The 17326-nt window shown below is 56.9% G+C and overlaps 1 protein-coding gene across 30 annotated transcripts in view; it reads right to left on the bottom strand.

Annotated features, from left to right (window-relative positions):
* The window catches only part of KIF1A (kinesin family member 1A), an 80728-nt gene that overhangs the window by 44775 nt on the left and 18627 nt on the right, over positions 1-17326 (bottom strand). For all 30 annotated transcript variants that reach the window (XM_081051999.1, XM_081052000.1, XM_081051998.1 and 27 more), the window contains exons 3-11: positions 12701-12777; positions 11507-11686; positions 10847-10912; positions 10199-10377; positions 9009-9120; positions 7640-7717; positions 6891-6956; positions 6235-6252; positions 1335-1410 (exon numbers count right to left, since the gene is read on the bottom strand). In XM_081051999.1, coding sequence (XP_080908125.1) covers positions 1335-1410; positions 6235-6252; positions 6891-6956; positions 7640-7717; positions 9009-9120; positions 10199-10377; positions 10847-10912; positions 11507-11686; positions 12701-12777 — 852 coding nt within the window. The remainder of the gene's footprint in view (positions 1-1334; positions 1411-6234; positions 6253-6890; positions 6957-7639; positions 7718-9008; positions 9121-10198; positions 10378-10846; positions 10913-11506; positions 11687-12700; positions 12778-17326) is intronic.

Here is a 17326-nt window from a genome sequence, read left to right on the forward strand (position 1 = left end):
CTGAGGTAAACTGAGTCATGGGCCAACTGGGTAAACACAGACAGAGGGGCTCCGGCCTTCATCTCTGCACCGGGCATCTTGGTTATTTTTCTTCTATCCAGTGTTTTGCTCACCTTCGGGGTCATTGGACAATCCAGCTTCCCCTTCCCCCTAACGAAGAAGTTGTGGAGGGTTTTACGGCATTTACTGCAGGCTAAGGACTGTTCACGTTCAATACTATTTTCCCTTTTCTCTCTCTTGTTTGGAATATTTTTCTCAATATTCACAGATTCCTGGCCCAGGCAGCGTGGATGCCAGCCTCAGGAAACACATGCAATGTGAGTCACAGACTGTTGGACTTCTAGTTGGAGGGAACTGATCGTTTCAGCTCCTAACCTTGAATACCAGATAGTCAGTCCTGTCAGGCTGCTGCCTGTCTATGCTCAGCGTTTGGACAGCCTGTCCTGCTTGACCTCAGGAACCTGTATGTATCCTGGGGGCATGTTCCCAGGGTGCGGCCCCCACACAGACTGTGAGGTGACAGTGTGAAGGACTTGGGGCCTGATGCTGAGCCAGGTACCAGCACAGGTTGTATGAGGGACTTCCCCACCCCACCCTCAGGCTGGGCCTGGGCATGGAGCTGTGAGGAAGGTTTCCTTCCCAGCCTGCACCCCAGGGAAAGGGACAGCCATTCCTGTGACACTGCTCTCCACTCTTGGGGGCCCACCTGCCCTGGAAGCTCCTATCTGCCCCCTCCAGGGCTGGTTTTAGCATGCCATCTCAGCCATGCAGTCAAGGAAGGTCAGGGAGCCACAGTTGTCTATGTTCAGGTTGGCCTGAGACTCAGTTTACCTCCCTAAGCAGCAGCCTCTCCAGCTGTAAACGTAGCCTGGAAGGATTCCCGAGGGGTTTCTTTAGGTGGGAAGCTTTTCAGTCTTTATCTTCCCATCTATCTCACTGGTTCAGAACTCAGCCAGAGAGAAGTGACTTATAGCAACACAACAAAGTAAGCAAGCAAACAGGGCTCCCCAGAATCATGGAGTCCTGGAGCCCTGCTACAGATGGGGAAACTGAGGCCGAGAAGGGTACTTGGTCTGGGTGTCACAGATCTGAACCATGGGCACTGACATGCGTGTGTGTGTTCTGTGGACCCATCGGTCATCGTGGTTCCCCACACATGCTGTTGTTAACTCTTTTCTGGTCACTGGCCCAGGCCCGCTGGAAGGATACCCAGGTTCACCTCAGCCTTGGCCCAGAAAGGGTAAGAGAGCTCCTGGCAGTTGGGCGGGAAGATGGGTCAGTGGCCCAGGGTAGAAGTTGGAACCCTGGGGATGGGCGAACCCGCCAGTCCTCACCCAGGTTTTCCCTGAGCAGCCAGGTCAGCACGGAATCTCTGTAGGGAATGAAATCTGTCTTCTTCTTTTTCTTGTTCTGTGGGGGAGGAACATTGAAGGTCAACCCTGAGCTCACGGAAGTGGAGGGGCAAGCACAGGACCTGCAGGATGGTCCCCAAAGCCAAGGCTGCCACCGGGGGCAGGGCTGGGCCAGCTCTCAAGCTTCTCCCCACCTGAACCCCCATAAGTCACCCCCAGACACCTCGGGGATGGAATTGGGGACTTGCGAGCACATCCCTCAGGTTCCTCCCTGTCCAGACCCACTGCGTGTCTGGGCCACACAGCCGGGCTGGAACCCAGGCATGCTGATATCTCTGGCCAGTGTATCCTCCCTTTACTGTCTGAAGAACTGCTCTAAGCCCACGACCCCTTCCTCAAACATGAGCAATGGCTCTGCTGCCTAAAAAGAAAAGGCCCCATGGCTAAATGTGGTATTCCGGGCGTCTGCTGGCACCCGCCCAGCTTACCTCTTCCCTTCTTTCTGCACAGAATTCCCCCATCAAACTTCCTACTGTCCTTAAAAAGCCAGCTCACAAGCCCCTGCTTTAATTCCTGTTCCCCCCACCGGTTCCCTGAGAACAAAGCATTCTCCACATTCCGGCTGCTCCTGTGGTTCTTTACTCCTCTTTTAAGGTAAATTGAGGTCATTCAAATATGGACTCCAGCCTGTGTGATGGCTGATGAGAATTGCTTCTTGTAGACACTCTGTGACCGACTCAGTGACTCCACTGATCATGAATATTCAGTTCCTTTTCCTTGTCTGCTTGTTTATGTCTGTAATTGCTTAAGAAGTGTTTGTAGAGCACCCGCAGTGGCCAGCAGCCACGGCCCCTGGTCCCCGGAGCTCCCTCCCATGGAGATGCACACAGGTGCCACTACTGGGGTGGTGCCATTTCTCTGCAGGTAAACTCATTAGTCATTGTTTTTAGACTGGTCCTCAAGAGGAGCTCCGCTGGCTCTCAGGGGACATAAATTATGAACACTCTGAGAACTGTATTAAAGTGGCTTTCCGAAATGCTGCTGTGCCAACTTCTGTGTGAGCAGGCTTTGAGAGCTTCCATCATCAGTGCAGGGGGCTTTCTTCTCTTCTGGAAACTGGACTGGTGAAAAACTATTTCTACTTTGTGCTTTGATTATTTAATTCCTAAGGCTGAATCTCCGCCATGTTTGTCTTTCTTTCCACAGTGAAGGCCCTACAATCCCTCAGTTACTTCAGCCAGGAGCCCAGGGGACATCTTTGATTCTGCTGCTCCCTCACCAGTGCCCTTTCCTCCAACCCGCAGCCCCTGCTCAGCCATGCTCCAGCATCTCCTAGAACCACCCAGCGCTCTCCCTCTCCTCTGCCTTCCTGGCCTCCATTTCCACCTGGATCTTTGCAACACTGACTTCCCATTCTCTTGACTGCCACACAGGCCATCCCACTTCCAGTCTATTCTTCCCGCAGCAGCCTAAGGGAAATGTTCTAGACTTTGCGAGCCCTGCTGAAAACCCACCCACTGCCTCCCCAACGACAATCAACTGGTTTCTGACAATGGACTAAAGACCTCAGATCAGGTCCCTGCCCATGTGCGGCCTCATCATCTATACGCCCCCATGTTCCCTGCTCCAGGCGGTTCCTCAATACTTTCTCACTCAGCTCCTTAAAAAGTTTCTGTCACAGCCCCTCACATAGTTAGTCTCTGGAATATTTCTTCACAGTCCCTCACACAGCTCATCACATAGTACCTCACACAGTTCCCACATGGTTGTTCACGCATTACCTGTCCCTTACTCACTCCCTCGCTCAGTTCTCCACATAGGACCCCACACAGTTCCTCACAGTGCCTCCCAGTTTCCTCACACACTTCCTCTCACAGTTCATCACGCGATTCCTCACAGAGCGCCTTGCACTTCCTCACAGTTCCTCACATGTCCCCACAGTCCTTACACAGCCCTCACACAGTTCAAGTTCCTCACAGTACTTCAGAGTAGTTCACATAGTTTTCACAATTTGTCACACAATTCATCACACAGTTCCACTCTCACACAGTTCTTTATATACTTCTTTACACAGACCCAGCCAGGTCCTCACACAGATCTCTACACAGTTCCTCACACTTCCTCAGGCCCTGACAGTTCTTCACGCACTTCTCCCCTCAAAATTTCTCACAGTCCCTCACACCGTGTCTACTGCAGTTCCACACACATACCTCCCACCCAGTTCCAATGCAGTTCCTCAGACTTCCATACACAGTTCCCCACACCAGGCCGCATACTTCCTCTCATGGTCCCACACAGTTTCTCACGTTCACACAGTTCCACACGCAGTTCCCACCAGTTCTTCAGTTTCTCATCCAGTTCTCATTCTTCCCTACAGTTCCGCACATGGATCTCTCCACAGTTCCTTAAACGGTTCCTCACATAGTTCCTCTTAGGTCCTCATATAATTCTTCACACCACCCCTGACACACTTCCATAGATTTTCTACCCAAGTCCTCACACAATGCCTCACATCATTACTCAGTTTCCTCATAGTTACTCACATAGTTCCCCCACACCATTCCACACGGTTCCTCATACAGTTCAGAGTTCCTCACAATTCTTCACCCAGTTCTACACCTATTTCCTTAGTTTCTCACAACTCCTCACAATTCCCCACACTTTTCCTCAAATTCCTTCACACAGTTTTCATCTCAGATCCGTTCATACTTCTTCTAAGACAGTTTCTCACACAGATCCTACACAATTTTCACACAGTTCCACACTCCTTCCCTCAGTTTCTTACAATTGCGCACACATGACCTCGTAGTCCCTTCAAGTGTGTTACAGTTCTCCATGCATTTCCCCAAAGTTTCTCACAATTCCTCAAACAGTTCCTCAGAAGGTTCCTCACAAGTTCTTCACACACTTCCTCTCACATTTCCACACAGTTCCTCACATAGTTCATACCTCACATAGCTCACACGCATTTCCTCACAATTCTCCACAGTTCCCCACACAATTCTGCACATTGTTTGTCACACCGTTTCTCTCACTTCCTCACAGTTCTAACAGCTCCTCACACACCCACAACGTTCTTCAGTTCCCGTTCCCTCATCATTCCACACAGTTCCCTCCCAATTTTTTCACACTTCCCCCACACTGTTTTACACACTTTGTCTCACAGTTCCACAAAGTTCTTCACACAGTTCCTCTGACAATTCCTTACACAGATCCTCAGTCTTCCTCAGTTTCCTCACACATTTCTATACAGTTCCTTGTACTTCCTCACAGTTACTCATTCCAGCATCCACGTCATTCTACACATTCCTCACAATGCTTTGTGCACATCCTTTGACATAGTCTCTCGTGCAGTTCCTCAAGTATTTCCTCAGACAGTTCCCCACACGGCTCCCCACAGAGTTCCTCAGTTTCCTCCCTCAATTCTCACACTGTCCCCCACACCATTCATATGCATCCTCTCAGTTTCACAAAGTTACTCACAAGTCACACAGTAGCTCACAATTCCTGTTTTTCACACAATTCCACCACACTTCCCACACAGTTCTTCAATTTCTCACAGTTCTTTCACAATTCCTTCCATAGTTCCTTCCACAGTTCCACACACTATTTCACAAATTTCTCCTCACATTTCCATAGTTTCTCACTGAGTCCACAAATAGTTGTGAACAATTCCTCTCGCCATTCCACAGAGTTCTCACACAGTTCCCCAGTTCCCCACACTGTCACCTACGCTTCCTCATAACTCCTCCCACAGCTCGACACACACTTCCTCATACAGTCTTTACATAGATTTCTTTCCCACACAGTCCCTCAGAATCTCTCGCACAGCCCTCCACAAGGTTCCTCAGAGATCCTTCACACAATTCTCAGTTTCACACACTTCCCCTCCAAGTTCCACACAGTTCCTCACAATTCTTCACGCATTTCCACACAGTTCCCACAGAGTTCCCCACACGGAATGTCAAGCTTCCAACACAGTTCCTCACACACTTCCTCACAGCTCCCCACACACAATTCCCAGTTTCACTCACTTCCTCTCACAGTTCCACATAGTTCCTCATGGTCTTCACACAGTGCCTCAGTTTCTTCACACAGTTATTCATTTTAGTTTCTCACATCATTCTACAGTTCATCACACAGTCCACGTATTTACTCATAATTCTTCATATATTTAACATACATTTTCTCACAATTCCTCACACAGTTCCACACCCAGCTCCTCATAATTCTCTGCAGTCCTGATACAGGCCATTGCAGTTCCTCATGCATCTTCCCCACAAGTTTCTCCCGGTTCCTCAAACAGTTCCTCCACACAGTTCCTCACAATTCCCCACATACCAATAGTTCCCCCTAATCTCACAGTTTCACCCATTCTCACATTTCCCAACACAGTTCTTACACAGTCTCCTCCTACACATGGTATTTCAGTCGCCCACAGAATTCCCTCGTTGAATGCCCACATTTTTGCCACACCATTACACATACATACTCTCACAGTTCCCTACACAAGACCTCACAATTCCTCACAAGGTTCTTCAGATTCCACACACAGGTCCCATACAGTTCCTTCCACAGCCATTCACACAGTTCCTCACAGAGAATCACACAATTCCTACACACTTCCTCTCATGTTTTCTCAGTTCCTTACATAGTTGCTCACAGCTCCCCACACAGTTCCCCACATCATTCTCTGTCCTCAGCATCTCACACTGGACTTCCCAACTACATGGCACAGGTGCCCGCACGTTGCCCGGCTGGCTCAGTGACTTCTACTGCCGAGACCCTCACAGGGAGGGCTGGAGCTCAGGGTGCTCTTTGCTCCTAGCCCCTCACCTGCAAGGGTAAAGGCTGCTCCCTAGGACTGAAGCAAGCAGCTTACCTTATTGGGCCCAGAGTCCTGGAAAAGAAAAGACAGAAAGAGTCTGAGGACCTGGAGTAAAGCTGGGGCCCCAGACGGTATGGGGAGGGGAGGATGGGCTGGCTCCAGAGGGCAAAGGAGCAGGAGAAGCCTGAGCGTGTGCCAGGCATCCATCACTCGCGACCTGGCCATCGCTGACCACCCTGAGCTGGTTCTGAGAGTCAGGTCAAACAATAGTGCCGCTTCTTGGGCTACTGTCACCCACCAGTTCTTCCTCCCCACCCCCCAACGATTTCAGAGTAAGGTAGGGTCTGCTGAGATTTGTCCTTCCCTGGCTGAAGGCCTGGATGTCTTGGTGAGTGGGCAATGCTGCCTGTCCCGTGGGGCCCATCAAATCTAGTCTCTCACCTCCAAGGGCTATGGGCTTCCTTCTGGAGGATAGCCTGGGTTGAGCTAACTGAGGTCAGAGCTGACCACAGTCCTGTCCTTCCAGAAGGAAGCCAGCCAGCAAGGTCATCATAGCCCACGGTGACCGTAAAAGGGCCCTGTGAGGAAGGGGGCATACCCCCATTTTACAGGTGGAGAAACTGAGGCTCCAGGGAGTGACAGGGATCACTACTCCATCTATAGCCTAGTGACACCACATCTCTGGGATTTCCCTTCCAAAGCCAGCTCACCATTTCCGCCAGAGCAGAGATGACCTTCCCCAGTGTGGTCAAGGACTTGTTGATGTTGGCTCCCTCCTGTGTGTAGAGAAGATGGCCGGGACATTAGGAAGCTTCAGGAACCTCTTGCTCCAGTGTGATCCCCTGGGGCCTGAGCCACGTGGCGTGGACTATTGACCCTCGGACTTCAGGGGGCATGGGAGGCTCTGGCAGGAAGCCAGTCAGAGTCCCACCTGGCCAGGTAGTTAGTGCAGTTTGTCCGGTGTTTCTCCCCAGCTCCCTTGGGATCCTAGTGACACCTCACATGCCGCACCTGAGGCGATTTCCAGAGCCCCTCCCACCCATGAGGTAGTGGTGGGGAACAAAGGGGGACTCAGAAAAAACAACTCCTTCCTGACACCCAAGACTGCTTTGAGCAGAGGGGTCCCTTAGGACTGGCCAGCCACTCCTGCTGCTGCCGCGCAGCCTGTGATCCAGCGGGACAGCGCAGACGCCAGAGGCGAGGTGCTGTGGGAGACCGTGGAGGGCCCAGCATTCCTGCCAGGCAGCTTCCGGCTGGGGGCCTCCTCCTGTCCCTACCCCACCCTACACCCCGCCCAGGCTCACCCTTGGGGGTGGACCCAACACCCTCGCCAGCCCCAAGAGGAGCCCTCCTGCCATGCCCACCCGGGAGCAAGCCAGGCTTGGAGGTAGGACCCTGCCGGTGAGTTGAGGTACAGGGAGCCTGCTGCTCTCCATGGACATGGTGGCCTGGCCCCTACCTTGAGACGTGTGCCCTTGGCTCCTGTGGAGTCAGCCCGCTCGCTCCCAGCCAGGTCCACCAGGCTGATTTTGCTCACCTGGAACGGAAAAGGTGACAAGTGCAGAAGATGCCCCAAGGCCACTGTGGGCCCGGCCTCAAGGGTCTGCCTGAGGAGCCTGCCAAGCCCCTGACTGGGGGTCCAGGGGAACCCGACCCTGCAGAGCTTCCTTCTGGCCTGTTCCCAGCTCTGCCAACACCGCCTGGGGTTCAAAACCACCTCCCTTAAGAGGATGCACGCCCCTGCTCCCAAGCACCCAGGGCCACAGCCATGGTGTTCTCTGCAGCAGGCGCTACTCACAAGTGTGTGCATGGACTCCCTGCAGTGCCTGTGAGTGCTTCCTATCACTACCACCCGTTTCCACAGACAGGGCCATCATCTGTGGTGGGATGCGAACCTGGCTCCTGTGCCCCAGCCACGCTCAGCTGCCTCATGAGGGTGCAGCCGCATGAGCTGGCTGGGCACTGGGCAGGGGGCCCCCACTGACACTCCCATGGTCTGGGGTGACAGCCACGCACGTCCTGAGGCTGAGGCTTTCCCCGAGCCACGGCTGCTGCTGGCAGGACTAACTCAGATGTGAACAGCCTGCAGTGGGAGGGACATCAGGCAACGTGCGACCAGGCTGACATAGTTTCCTGCCCCCCAGGCCCCAGTGGGCAGTTGCAAACCTCCAGGAGGACGACACCCGCTGAGGTAACCCTGGCACGATCAGGACTAAATGACACTCGCTAACTTCCTCTGGCCCCTCTGCAGATCCTGGGGTGCTGCCTGAGAGAGCCTAGCCCTTCAGGAGGTGTCCCGGGAGGAAGCCTGGACGTGGGTCGGGGGAGAGGGCACAGGTGGCGAAAACCCGATGCCATAGGTCAGAGCAACTGACAGACGTGAGCAGGCATGGACCCTGCCCTGCTGCCTCTCCTCAGAGCCACGTACTGTGTGTCGGGATAAAGGCCCAGGAGAGGACACCCCGCCATGGTCCACTGAGAATGCCAAGGTGTGTGGGAGGAGCATCTGAGGCTGGGGTGGCTGGGCAGTGCCCGCTCGGCACAGCCTCTCCTTTGTGCTCGCAGATGCCGGTGCCCCCCAGGAGGCCCTGCTCCCAGCCCAGCGCCCCTGCACCCATCGGGTGCCCACAGTCTGCTTTGTGACAGGCACTCACTCAACCTGAGACCTCCCAGCCTTTGCTGCTGCCTTCCCAGGATGCCCTGGCCTCCTGGGCGTGTGGGGGCTCAGCTGTGTGCAGCCCTGGGACATCCCTTCCAGCCATCTGGCAGGAGGATAGTCCTTGGCCCTTCTATACCCAGGTGGCGCCAAACGCCAAGGCCATGCTCACTTTCTCTGTGGTGATGTCTGTCTCCGCATCGTGGCGTTTCTGGGTGAAGATGATGTTGAAGACGGCGTGGGAGCGACTGCTGGTCTCATTCATGTTCGTGGCGGCCACAGTCCTGGGGGAACAGAGGCCACATGTGGTTACCAGTTGCCCTGAAGTCGGCTATAAGGGTCACTGATGGTGCCAGCCCGCTGAGCCAGGTCATGGGGTGTCAGCTTCCTGGGCTCCCAGGGCTGCCCTGCTGGTGGTGACCGTGCCTCCTGTCAGAGCGGGAGCAGGGCCCACAACCTCCAGTTACCACATCCATTGTGGGACCCTCAGCCCCCAGCTCCAGCCTGGTACTCAGGGTGCTACTCCCGGGGGCTCAGCAGAGCCCAGGTACCACTCATTCAACTCGCTGTGATGTGGGAAGGTCCCCAGAAGAGAAAGGGATGCCCACCATCCACTGCTCTGGGGAGGGTCAGCGGCATGGCCATGGGGGACAAGGCCACGGCTGCCTGAGAGGAGATATGGGGTTGGTCCTGAGGCCACCGACATGCAGAGACCTTCAGGAAGTGTCCCCAGGCTCGGCTCCCTGTCTGACAGCCCAGAGCACAGAAGGGCCTCGTCAGAACAGCCCCCACAGGACCATGATAAGTGCCGGGCGGTGGTGACTGACACAGGGAGCCCTCACCATTAGGGAGTACCTAGGTAGCAGAGGGGGACTGTTACCATGACAACCAGGGCAGACCCTTCCAGGCAGAGAGGCCCAGGGCAGGACGGCCAGAGAGACCCATTATTTATGGCTGGCAGAGCCTTGCGGCTGACCCTTTCCCACAGGGCCCTACCCAGAGCCCTGTCAACAGGGTCGTTTGCCCTCTGAGCAGGCATGGCTGCACCTGTCTCCTGACCACTGGGGATAGCCACCTGGGTCAGCTGCCACAGACAACGCCAGCACCTACCCCCCAGGAGGAATAGCTCCCATGTAGGTAACACAGACCCCCTGTACAGGGGGAGCTGGAGGTCCCTCTTCGGCTGGCATGTGCTTTGAATGGCCTCAGGCGTGCCGAGCCCACACCTCCATGGGGCCACCTGAGGACTCCATGGGGAGAAGACAGGTGCCCCAGGGCCAGACCTTCCTCTGAGAGGCTCGCAGAGTGGGTGCACAGTAGGGGTGGAGGGCGGGGAGCATGGGTGAGTTACCCCACACACACCTTGCCTTGTTCCCTGAGTCCATGAGGTCCTGGATGTCATTGTAGGAGGTCACGGCCAGCTTGGAGAGGTCCTCCACGTATGGCCCCAGCAGTGGGTGTTCCCTCACACGCAGGTTGCCCTTGTTTTTGGGGTTCAGGAGGTCGCGGACACGCTCACAGTAAATCTCCATGTAGCTGACCTGCAGGGCAGAGACACACCATCAGGGGCCTCCAAGGTGGGGTACAAGGGTGGCCATCAGGGACTCTGGGATAGGGAGTGTGGGTACTGCCCACTGAGTGGGAGAGGTATGCAAAGGACTCTGAACCCCTGCATGAGGGTATCGTTGGGGTTGTCAGCCCATCCCCCTTGTCACAGCCACCTTGGGGTCCCCCTGGCCACAGTACGGCCCAGGCTATGCAGCTCTGAGGCAGAGGGGCTGCTATGAATCACCAGCTGAGCCGAGGACCGCCCGTCGCTCCTCTGTGCCCTGAGCATTCTCATGCCTGGCGTGGGGTGGGTATGGTGGCGATTGTAAGTGCATGAGTAAGTGATAAGCTAAGGGCACAGACCATTGCGGGGACACACTTTACATCAGAAAAGCTTTGCCATCCATGCCTAGAGACCCCAGCCATTCCCCGAGGACCGGACGCCGAGTAGGGGTGCCCTACCTCCACAGAGTAGGACATGTTGTCATTAGTCGTATCATTGATTCGGGAGAACAGGTCCTCGCAGAGCTGCAGGGACCAAGGACACACAGTCAGATGATGAGAACCTGTCCCGCGAGGTGCTATGGGCGGTCTGCATCCTAGCCCCTCTCGCACACTCACAGTCCATCCTAAAGGCACTGACAAGGCCTGCAGCTAAGAAGCTGCTGTCTTCTGCTTCTCTCAGGGGTCCCCCCCCCACTGATATCTGATCCTTTCCTATGGGTCATCCACTCACACTGGCCTACGCCTCATACCGGCCTCATTTGCTACAGACCACTGGGTATTCTCCACTGCCCTGACCGGCTCAAATCCAGAGATCTACCTAGGGGGGCTGGGGTGGGGACCAGGGTCCCAGCAGTATCTGAGGCGCCCATGTGTCAGCCTTTAGTTACCCGAAGGCCACACTTGTCCCTGCCCCGACCATCAGCCCTCAGAGCCCCCACCAGTGGCTCTCCCAGCTGTCCCATGCTGGCCCCCTCCTGCCCTGACCCCACCCTCTTCCCAATTTACCTTCCCTCCTGGCTCCCTTCTCTCTGGGGCTGCTCCCCTGGGGCACCCTTCCCAGGTCTCTGCCTGGGTTGGTGCTGCCCTGTGTGTCCTTACACCCCCACGCCCACGTGCCTGCGGGATGATGCCCTGCTGGTCTTTCTCCTGCTTGCCCATCATGGTGTAGGATTTGCCGGCCCCAGTCTGGCCATAGGCGAAAATGCAGACGTTGTACCCCTCGAAGGCATGCTGCAGCATCTCCTCTCCAATATCCCTATACACCTGCTTCTGCGACGCGTAGTTGATGTCCTCGGGCTACAGGACAAGAGGGGCTGCTATTGCGGGAGGCTGGGCGTGCCGCATCCCAGGGTCTCGGGGCACCAGAGCCAGCATATGGGGAAGGACACCTGCCCCACCGCCCAATCACAGGCTCCTGGGAGAGGGGACAACATCCTGCCTGGGGGACAGCTTCCTGAGAGGGGCGGGGAGGGAGCCAGGGAGGAGAAGGGCAGTTTAGCAGAGAGACAGCATGCGTGAATGCTCAGAGGTGGGAGTGTGTAGCGTGGTGCTAAAAATCATGGCTCAGTGTGGCAGCTGTGGGAGGGAGCAGAGGTGGGGCTGGAGAGGGGCTGGGCCCAAGCCCAGGGTCCCATGGGCCGGGCTATAGCATCTGGACACTGTCCTGTCGATGGGAGCAGGTGGGGCTGGACATCAAAGTGGAACGGGGAGCCCTGACGGTTGTGGTGGGCGCTGGGCAGTCAGAGATGTAAGCCAGGGTGGGCACTGGCACTGGGGTCGGGGGACAGGATGCCTTCTCGAAGGAGTCAGGGGCTGGGCGATGGGCAGGGCTGGGTGTGGTGGGGTGGGGACAGGGGTGGGGGAAAGGTCCAGGGATGCCCCAGGCTTCTGGGGGAAGGGGAGGCGCTGCCCATGGCAGGTGAGCTGCTAGGACACCAGGGAGCCAGATTCAGCTGTGGACATTGAATTTGGGAAGCCAGGGAGGGAGATGCTGGTGGGCAAATGCACGTACAGCTTGGATGCTGGGAAACTGCCCGCAGTGAGCTCGGCCCCCCGACCCTGTGTCAGCTGGGACAGTGCGTTTCACAGCTCAGGGTGAGCTTCTGCACACAGGACAACTTAGGAAAGCGGCCCCTCCCCCCAGAGCCTCACACGTGGCCCCGCCCCCACCTCCCGCAGGGCCCTGCAGGGCAGAAGGGTGGTCATCACCCCATTTAGACAGGAGCATGCAGATCAGAGGCTGAGGGACTGGCCAAGGGCCACGCAGCGCGAGGGGCTGAGTGGCCCTCCTCCCCTGGGCCCCAGCCTTACCGAGGTGTGCGACCAGTAGGAATAGTCAAAGCTGAAGCTTTTGGGTGTCTCCTTGGGCTGTTTGGGGTTAACAATGGCTGTTGGGAGGGGAGGGAAGAGGCACCGTGGTTAGTGCTGTGCGGGGGGGCCAATGGACACATGAGACGCGCCCACCCGAGAGGGACCCCAGGCAGGGAGGCAGGTCCTCAGAGGCCTCTGGCCCCGACAAGCCGGCCCCCCAATGGGAGGGGCCCCAAGTCCAGGCAGACAGCCCGCTCTGCCCGGCCCATCTGTGGACCCTGCTGCCCACCAGTGCCCCTGAGGGTAGCCAGACGGGGTCAGACGAGCCTACCCCCACCTCTCGTCACAGCCTGCTCACCCCCTCAGCCCAGATCTTGAAGCACCTGCTCTGCACGCACGTGCCCTGGAAGTTCCCAGAAGGCTGGGTATCCCATCCCGGCCGTGGCCCTGCTTCTCTCAGGCCATCAAGCCTATATGGTCTGTCTGTGCACCGTGTGTGCCCGGGGCGCACGGGCTGTCCCACTGCAGGGACAGTACAACTCATTCCTCTCCTGTGGGTGCACTCATGGGCCCTACAGGACTGTCCCCTGCACAGGTCGCTCCCTCCCTCCTCCACCGAGGCAGTGCTCTGCTCATAAAATATCAGGTCATCAAACTAGGAATGAGGCCATAAATGCACGATGTTATCACCCACTGCCAGCGCCTACTCAGTGTCCCAAGAGACCCCCCACCCCAGTCCACGGCTGCTTTGCCCCAGGCCTGCGGGAGCCCCGGCCCCAGCGTTACCTGCACCCTGGGCCCAGCAGGCAACTTGGTGGCCAGGCAGGAGGGAGCTCCGCCCCTGCCCCTGTCAGGCTGCCCTGCTTATTGTCCGCTATCTGAACCCAAAATGACCATGTTGCTAGAGGCCCCGGAGGCCCCCAGAGGCTCCGTCTGACTGGAGGCAGATCCCTCCCTGGTTTTCACGTCCACCAAGAGCTCAGACCAATCCTGTTTGGGAAGGGCTCCAGGTCCATGTGGGAGGCCACTGCCCCACCATGTTGTCCCATCTGAGGAGGCGGCCCCTCACTTACCACGCCCCCATGTTTGGGGATGGAGGCCATGGCTGCCCCCCCCTCCACTGGCTTTCCTCAGAGGCAGTGGGCTGGGGGCTTCACCTTCCTGGGTACGGCACAGCCTCCAGGACCCCACACCCCTGCCCCACCAGGTGACCTGTCACTAGCATCAAGAGAACTAGACCCTGCCCTGTCATGGTTTGAATCATAATATATCCCTCAGAATTCGCATGTGCAAGCCCTGAGCCCTAGGACCTCAGAGCGTGGCCTTATCTGGAGATGAGGTCCTTGCAGATGTAACTGGTTATAATGACATCACACTGGGGTCAGATGGGCCCTAATCCAACATGACTGGTGTCCTTGTAAAAGGGGACATTTGACACCAACACGCACACAGGGAGCAAACCATGCAAAGATGGGGTGATGTGTAGACAAGCCAGGGGACACCAAGGATTGCAGCAGCCACCAGGAGCTGGGAGGGGCAGGGAACCCATCCCCCCACGACCTCAGAAGGAACCAGCCCGGCCAACACCTTGATCTCGGGCTTTGCGCCTCCAGTGCTGAGGTCTAAGCTGCCCAGTCTGGAACTTTGTTACGGCAGCTCTGGGAAGCTGACAGTCCCATCCTCGTCAGCCTTCTGCAGCTGCCCCAGGCCCAGTGGCCATTTGATCCGGCTAAATGTCCTGCTCACAGCAGAGGTGTCACCTGAAGCCCTGTCCTCAGGGATGACCTGGCTTTGGGCCCACGACCCTGGGGCTTGAGGACTTCTGGGAGATGACCCGGCACCCTTAGGAAGCCACAGGATGAAGCAGGTGACTGAACATCACAGCACTGTCCTCGGAGCCAAGAGGACATGCTGCCTCCAGGAGCACGGCCCAGAGGAGACTGAGCTGGCCTGGGGACAAAGCCACTGGAACCCCAGGTGCAGACAATGGCAGCGCCATAGAAACAACAATCGCAGCACCTCCTGACACCGGCAGCCGGGCTGGGCCCCCGCCAGCTCTGGCAGCAGCGATGGCAGGGCCCCCGCTCACCCCACCAATGCCCCCCTCCATCTCCTGTCTCCTCACTGTCCTGCAGCACGGCCAGGGTCCCAGGACAAGCCTAGGTCTCCCACCCCTAGGTCTTCAGGCAGGCCCAGGCACCCACTTGCCCTCCCACCTTGGCTCTCTGAGCAGGCCTGGCCCCATGCCCCACCCCCATCCAGCCTGCTCTCTTTTGTCCAAATGACACTTGCCCAGCCCCAAGCCCTGACCTGTACAGTGTCCTGGCACTGGGTTGTTTGCTACACACCCTGTATGGACCATAAGCTCCCTGAGGTGGGAGACCCCCAGGGACAGGGCACAGGTGTGGCCCAAGGAACTCTGGGTGGGCAGGGGAAAGCCAATGGCACAGGTAAATGAGAAGGGCGTAGGCCATGAGGAGAGCCCATCATGGGGATCACGGGGCAGAGCCGCTCCAGCCCTTGGGACCTGCCCCCACCGCTCTCTTGGTGCCATGGTGTGGCTGACCCCTGGGAGGTCCTGTGGTATCTGAGAAATGCCCTCTGTTATTACAGAGGAGATCCTAAGGCCCAGAGGGGACTCACCCTGCCCAGGTCACAGGGTGTACAGCTGGACTGGAGCCCAAGGTCTGCCCCAGGCCTGGCTCTCCACCAACGCCTCCAAGCCCTCAGGGCAACGTGCCAAAGCCAGGGCCGGATGGGGACTCCCACCCCCACCATCAGCCTGCTGTGCACCGAGAGGAACTCTTTTGCTAGACAAAAGCCTTCCCTTGCAGGGTCTTGGGTACTTCCTGTGTGGGTTGGAGGAGGGAGGAGGAAGAATGGGTCCTCTGGGCCCTGAGAAGCCCCTGAGCCCCCTCCACCCCTGCCCAGGGCACGTTGCCCAGGGCTCTGCAGGAGCGAGCAGAGAGGCCAGTATCCTGAGGACAAAGATGTGAGCTTAGGGGCACCAGCTTGAAGCGGGAGGTGAACAGGAGGAAAGGAGCTGAACAGAAGCCGTTTTCTCAGCCTGAATGTCCTGCGACTGTGAGTGTTACAGTGAGGGTCACACGCTGCCTCCGCTCAGCGGCCTTCCAGGGAGACTGCTGTTAAATGCATGGTAGCATGAAACCAGCCATGGGAGAGCCCACACTACAGAGATGGGCACAGACATGTGGTTGGTGGGCGGGAGGAGTGGGGGGGGAACTGATTTACCAGCAGGCCACGGCCCCAGCTTGCCAGATTTAGGAGGTGGCATAGATGAAACAGAGACTAAAACCGCAGCGGGGTTCTGGGAACGGTTAGCTCAATGTCCACCCGTCTGACACTTGGCAGTCTGTACTAACCTTCCAGCGGCCCACACGAGACGCCCCTTGTCACCCGCTCCTCACTGATAATCTAATCACCTCATGCGCCCCACCACACCTCAGGAAAACCTCTGCCCCATCCCTACACCCTACTTAAGTCTATGGGGCGTGGCCCTTGGCACTGGCCGGTCTAGTTCCATCTCGTTACTCACATGTGTGCACCGCCCATCTGCCCACTGGAATGTCACCCCTGAGGGCAGGAAGAGCCTCTGTCATGCTCCCGGGGCCTGATGCCCAGAGTGAAGCCTGGTGCAAACGTTTGCCAATGATATGAAGGGACGCCATCTCCACCTTCTTCTGCCTGTGCAGCCATACATGGTGAACCTCACAGAACTGTCCCCATCTGTGCTATGGGAACAGTCCTCATCCGTGTGGGACTATAGGGACAGCAGAGAGGGTCACCATCGCGACCTCTGCAAATAAGAGAGCCCACCACAGCTCTAACGGGTGGGCCTCCAGGGGAGAGGGCAGCTCAAGGCCTCTGAGCTGTTGCTGGACAGTGCTGTCCAGAGCACCAAGGGCATCTCAGCCTGGTGCCAGCCAGTGACAGCAGGCCCCCAGTGACCACAGCGGAGACTGCTGTCCAGGGCCTTGCTGGCCTCCTACAGCCCCTCCTTCAATATCACGGGTCTTGAGCCATTCTTCTAATAAAGAGGTCTACAGCAGTGTCACCAACTGCTTGGCCACAGCCAAGCTCCCTTCTGCGGTCTTTCATTCCCAGTCTCACTCTGTTTGGGGCCTAGAACATTCCAGCAATGGCAAATGGCGGCTGACTTCTCAGGTGAGTTAGGTGTTGAAACTGCACAGAGTTGCTGGCTGGCGAGGGCCTTGCTGAGAAAGACTGCCATGAGCAACTCGCAGTGTCTGCGTGGTCAGAGAAGGGTCCAGAATGTTCCAGTGCACCACACAGCATGGCGGTCCATTCCCTGAAAACACACTGGGACCAACTTGCCAGGATCCAGGAGGGCTGGAAGCAGGAAGGCCAGGCTGCCACCCACTCATCAGTGCCCCTTCACAGCTTGGCACCCAGACCCTCGGCTCAGGGTCTGCTTCCAGGGACCGATAGCATTTATAAGAGTCATGAGGAACCCCCAAGCTCAACAGCCCCGCCACACACAAGCTCTGAGCAAGGCCTCCATAATCTGCCCACACAGGAGAAAGATCCACAGAGCTCCACAGCCTTCTGGAAAGGTCTCTCAGCCCAGACCCCGTTGCAGAACCT

Source organism: Rhinolophus hipposideros (assembly GCF_964194185.1).
Source record: "Rhinolophus hipposideros genome assembly, chromosome: 6".
Taxonomy (NCBI): Eukaryota; Metazoa; Chordata; class Mammalia; order Chiroptera; family Rhinolophidae; genus Rhinolophus; species Rhinolophus hipposideros.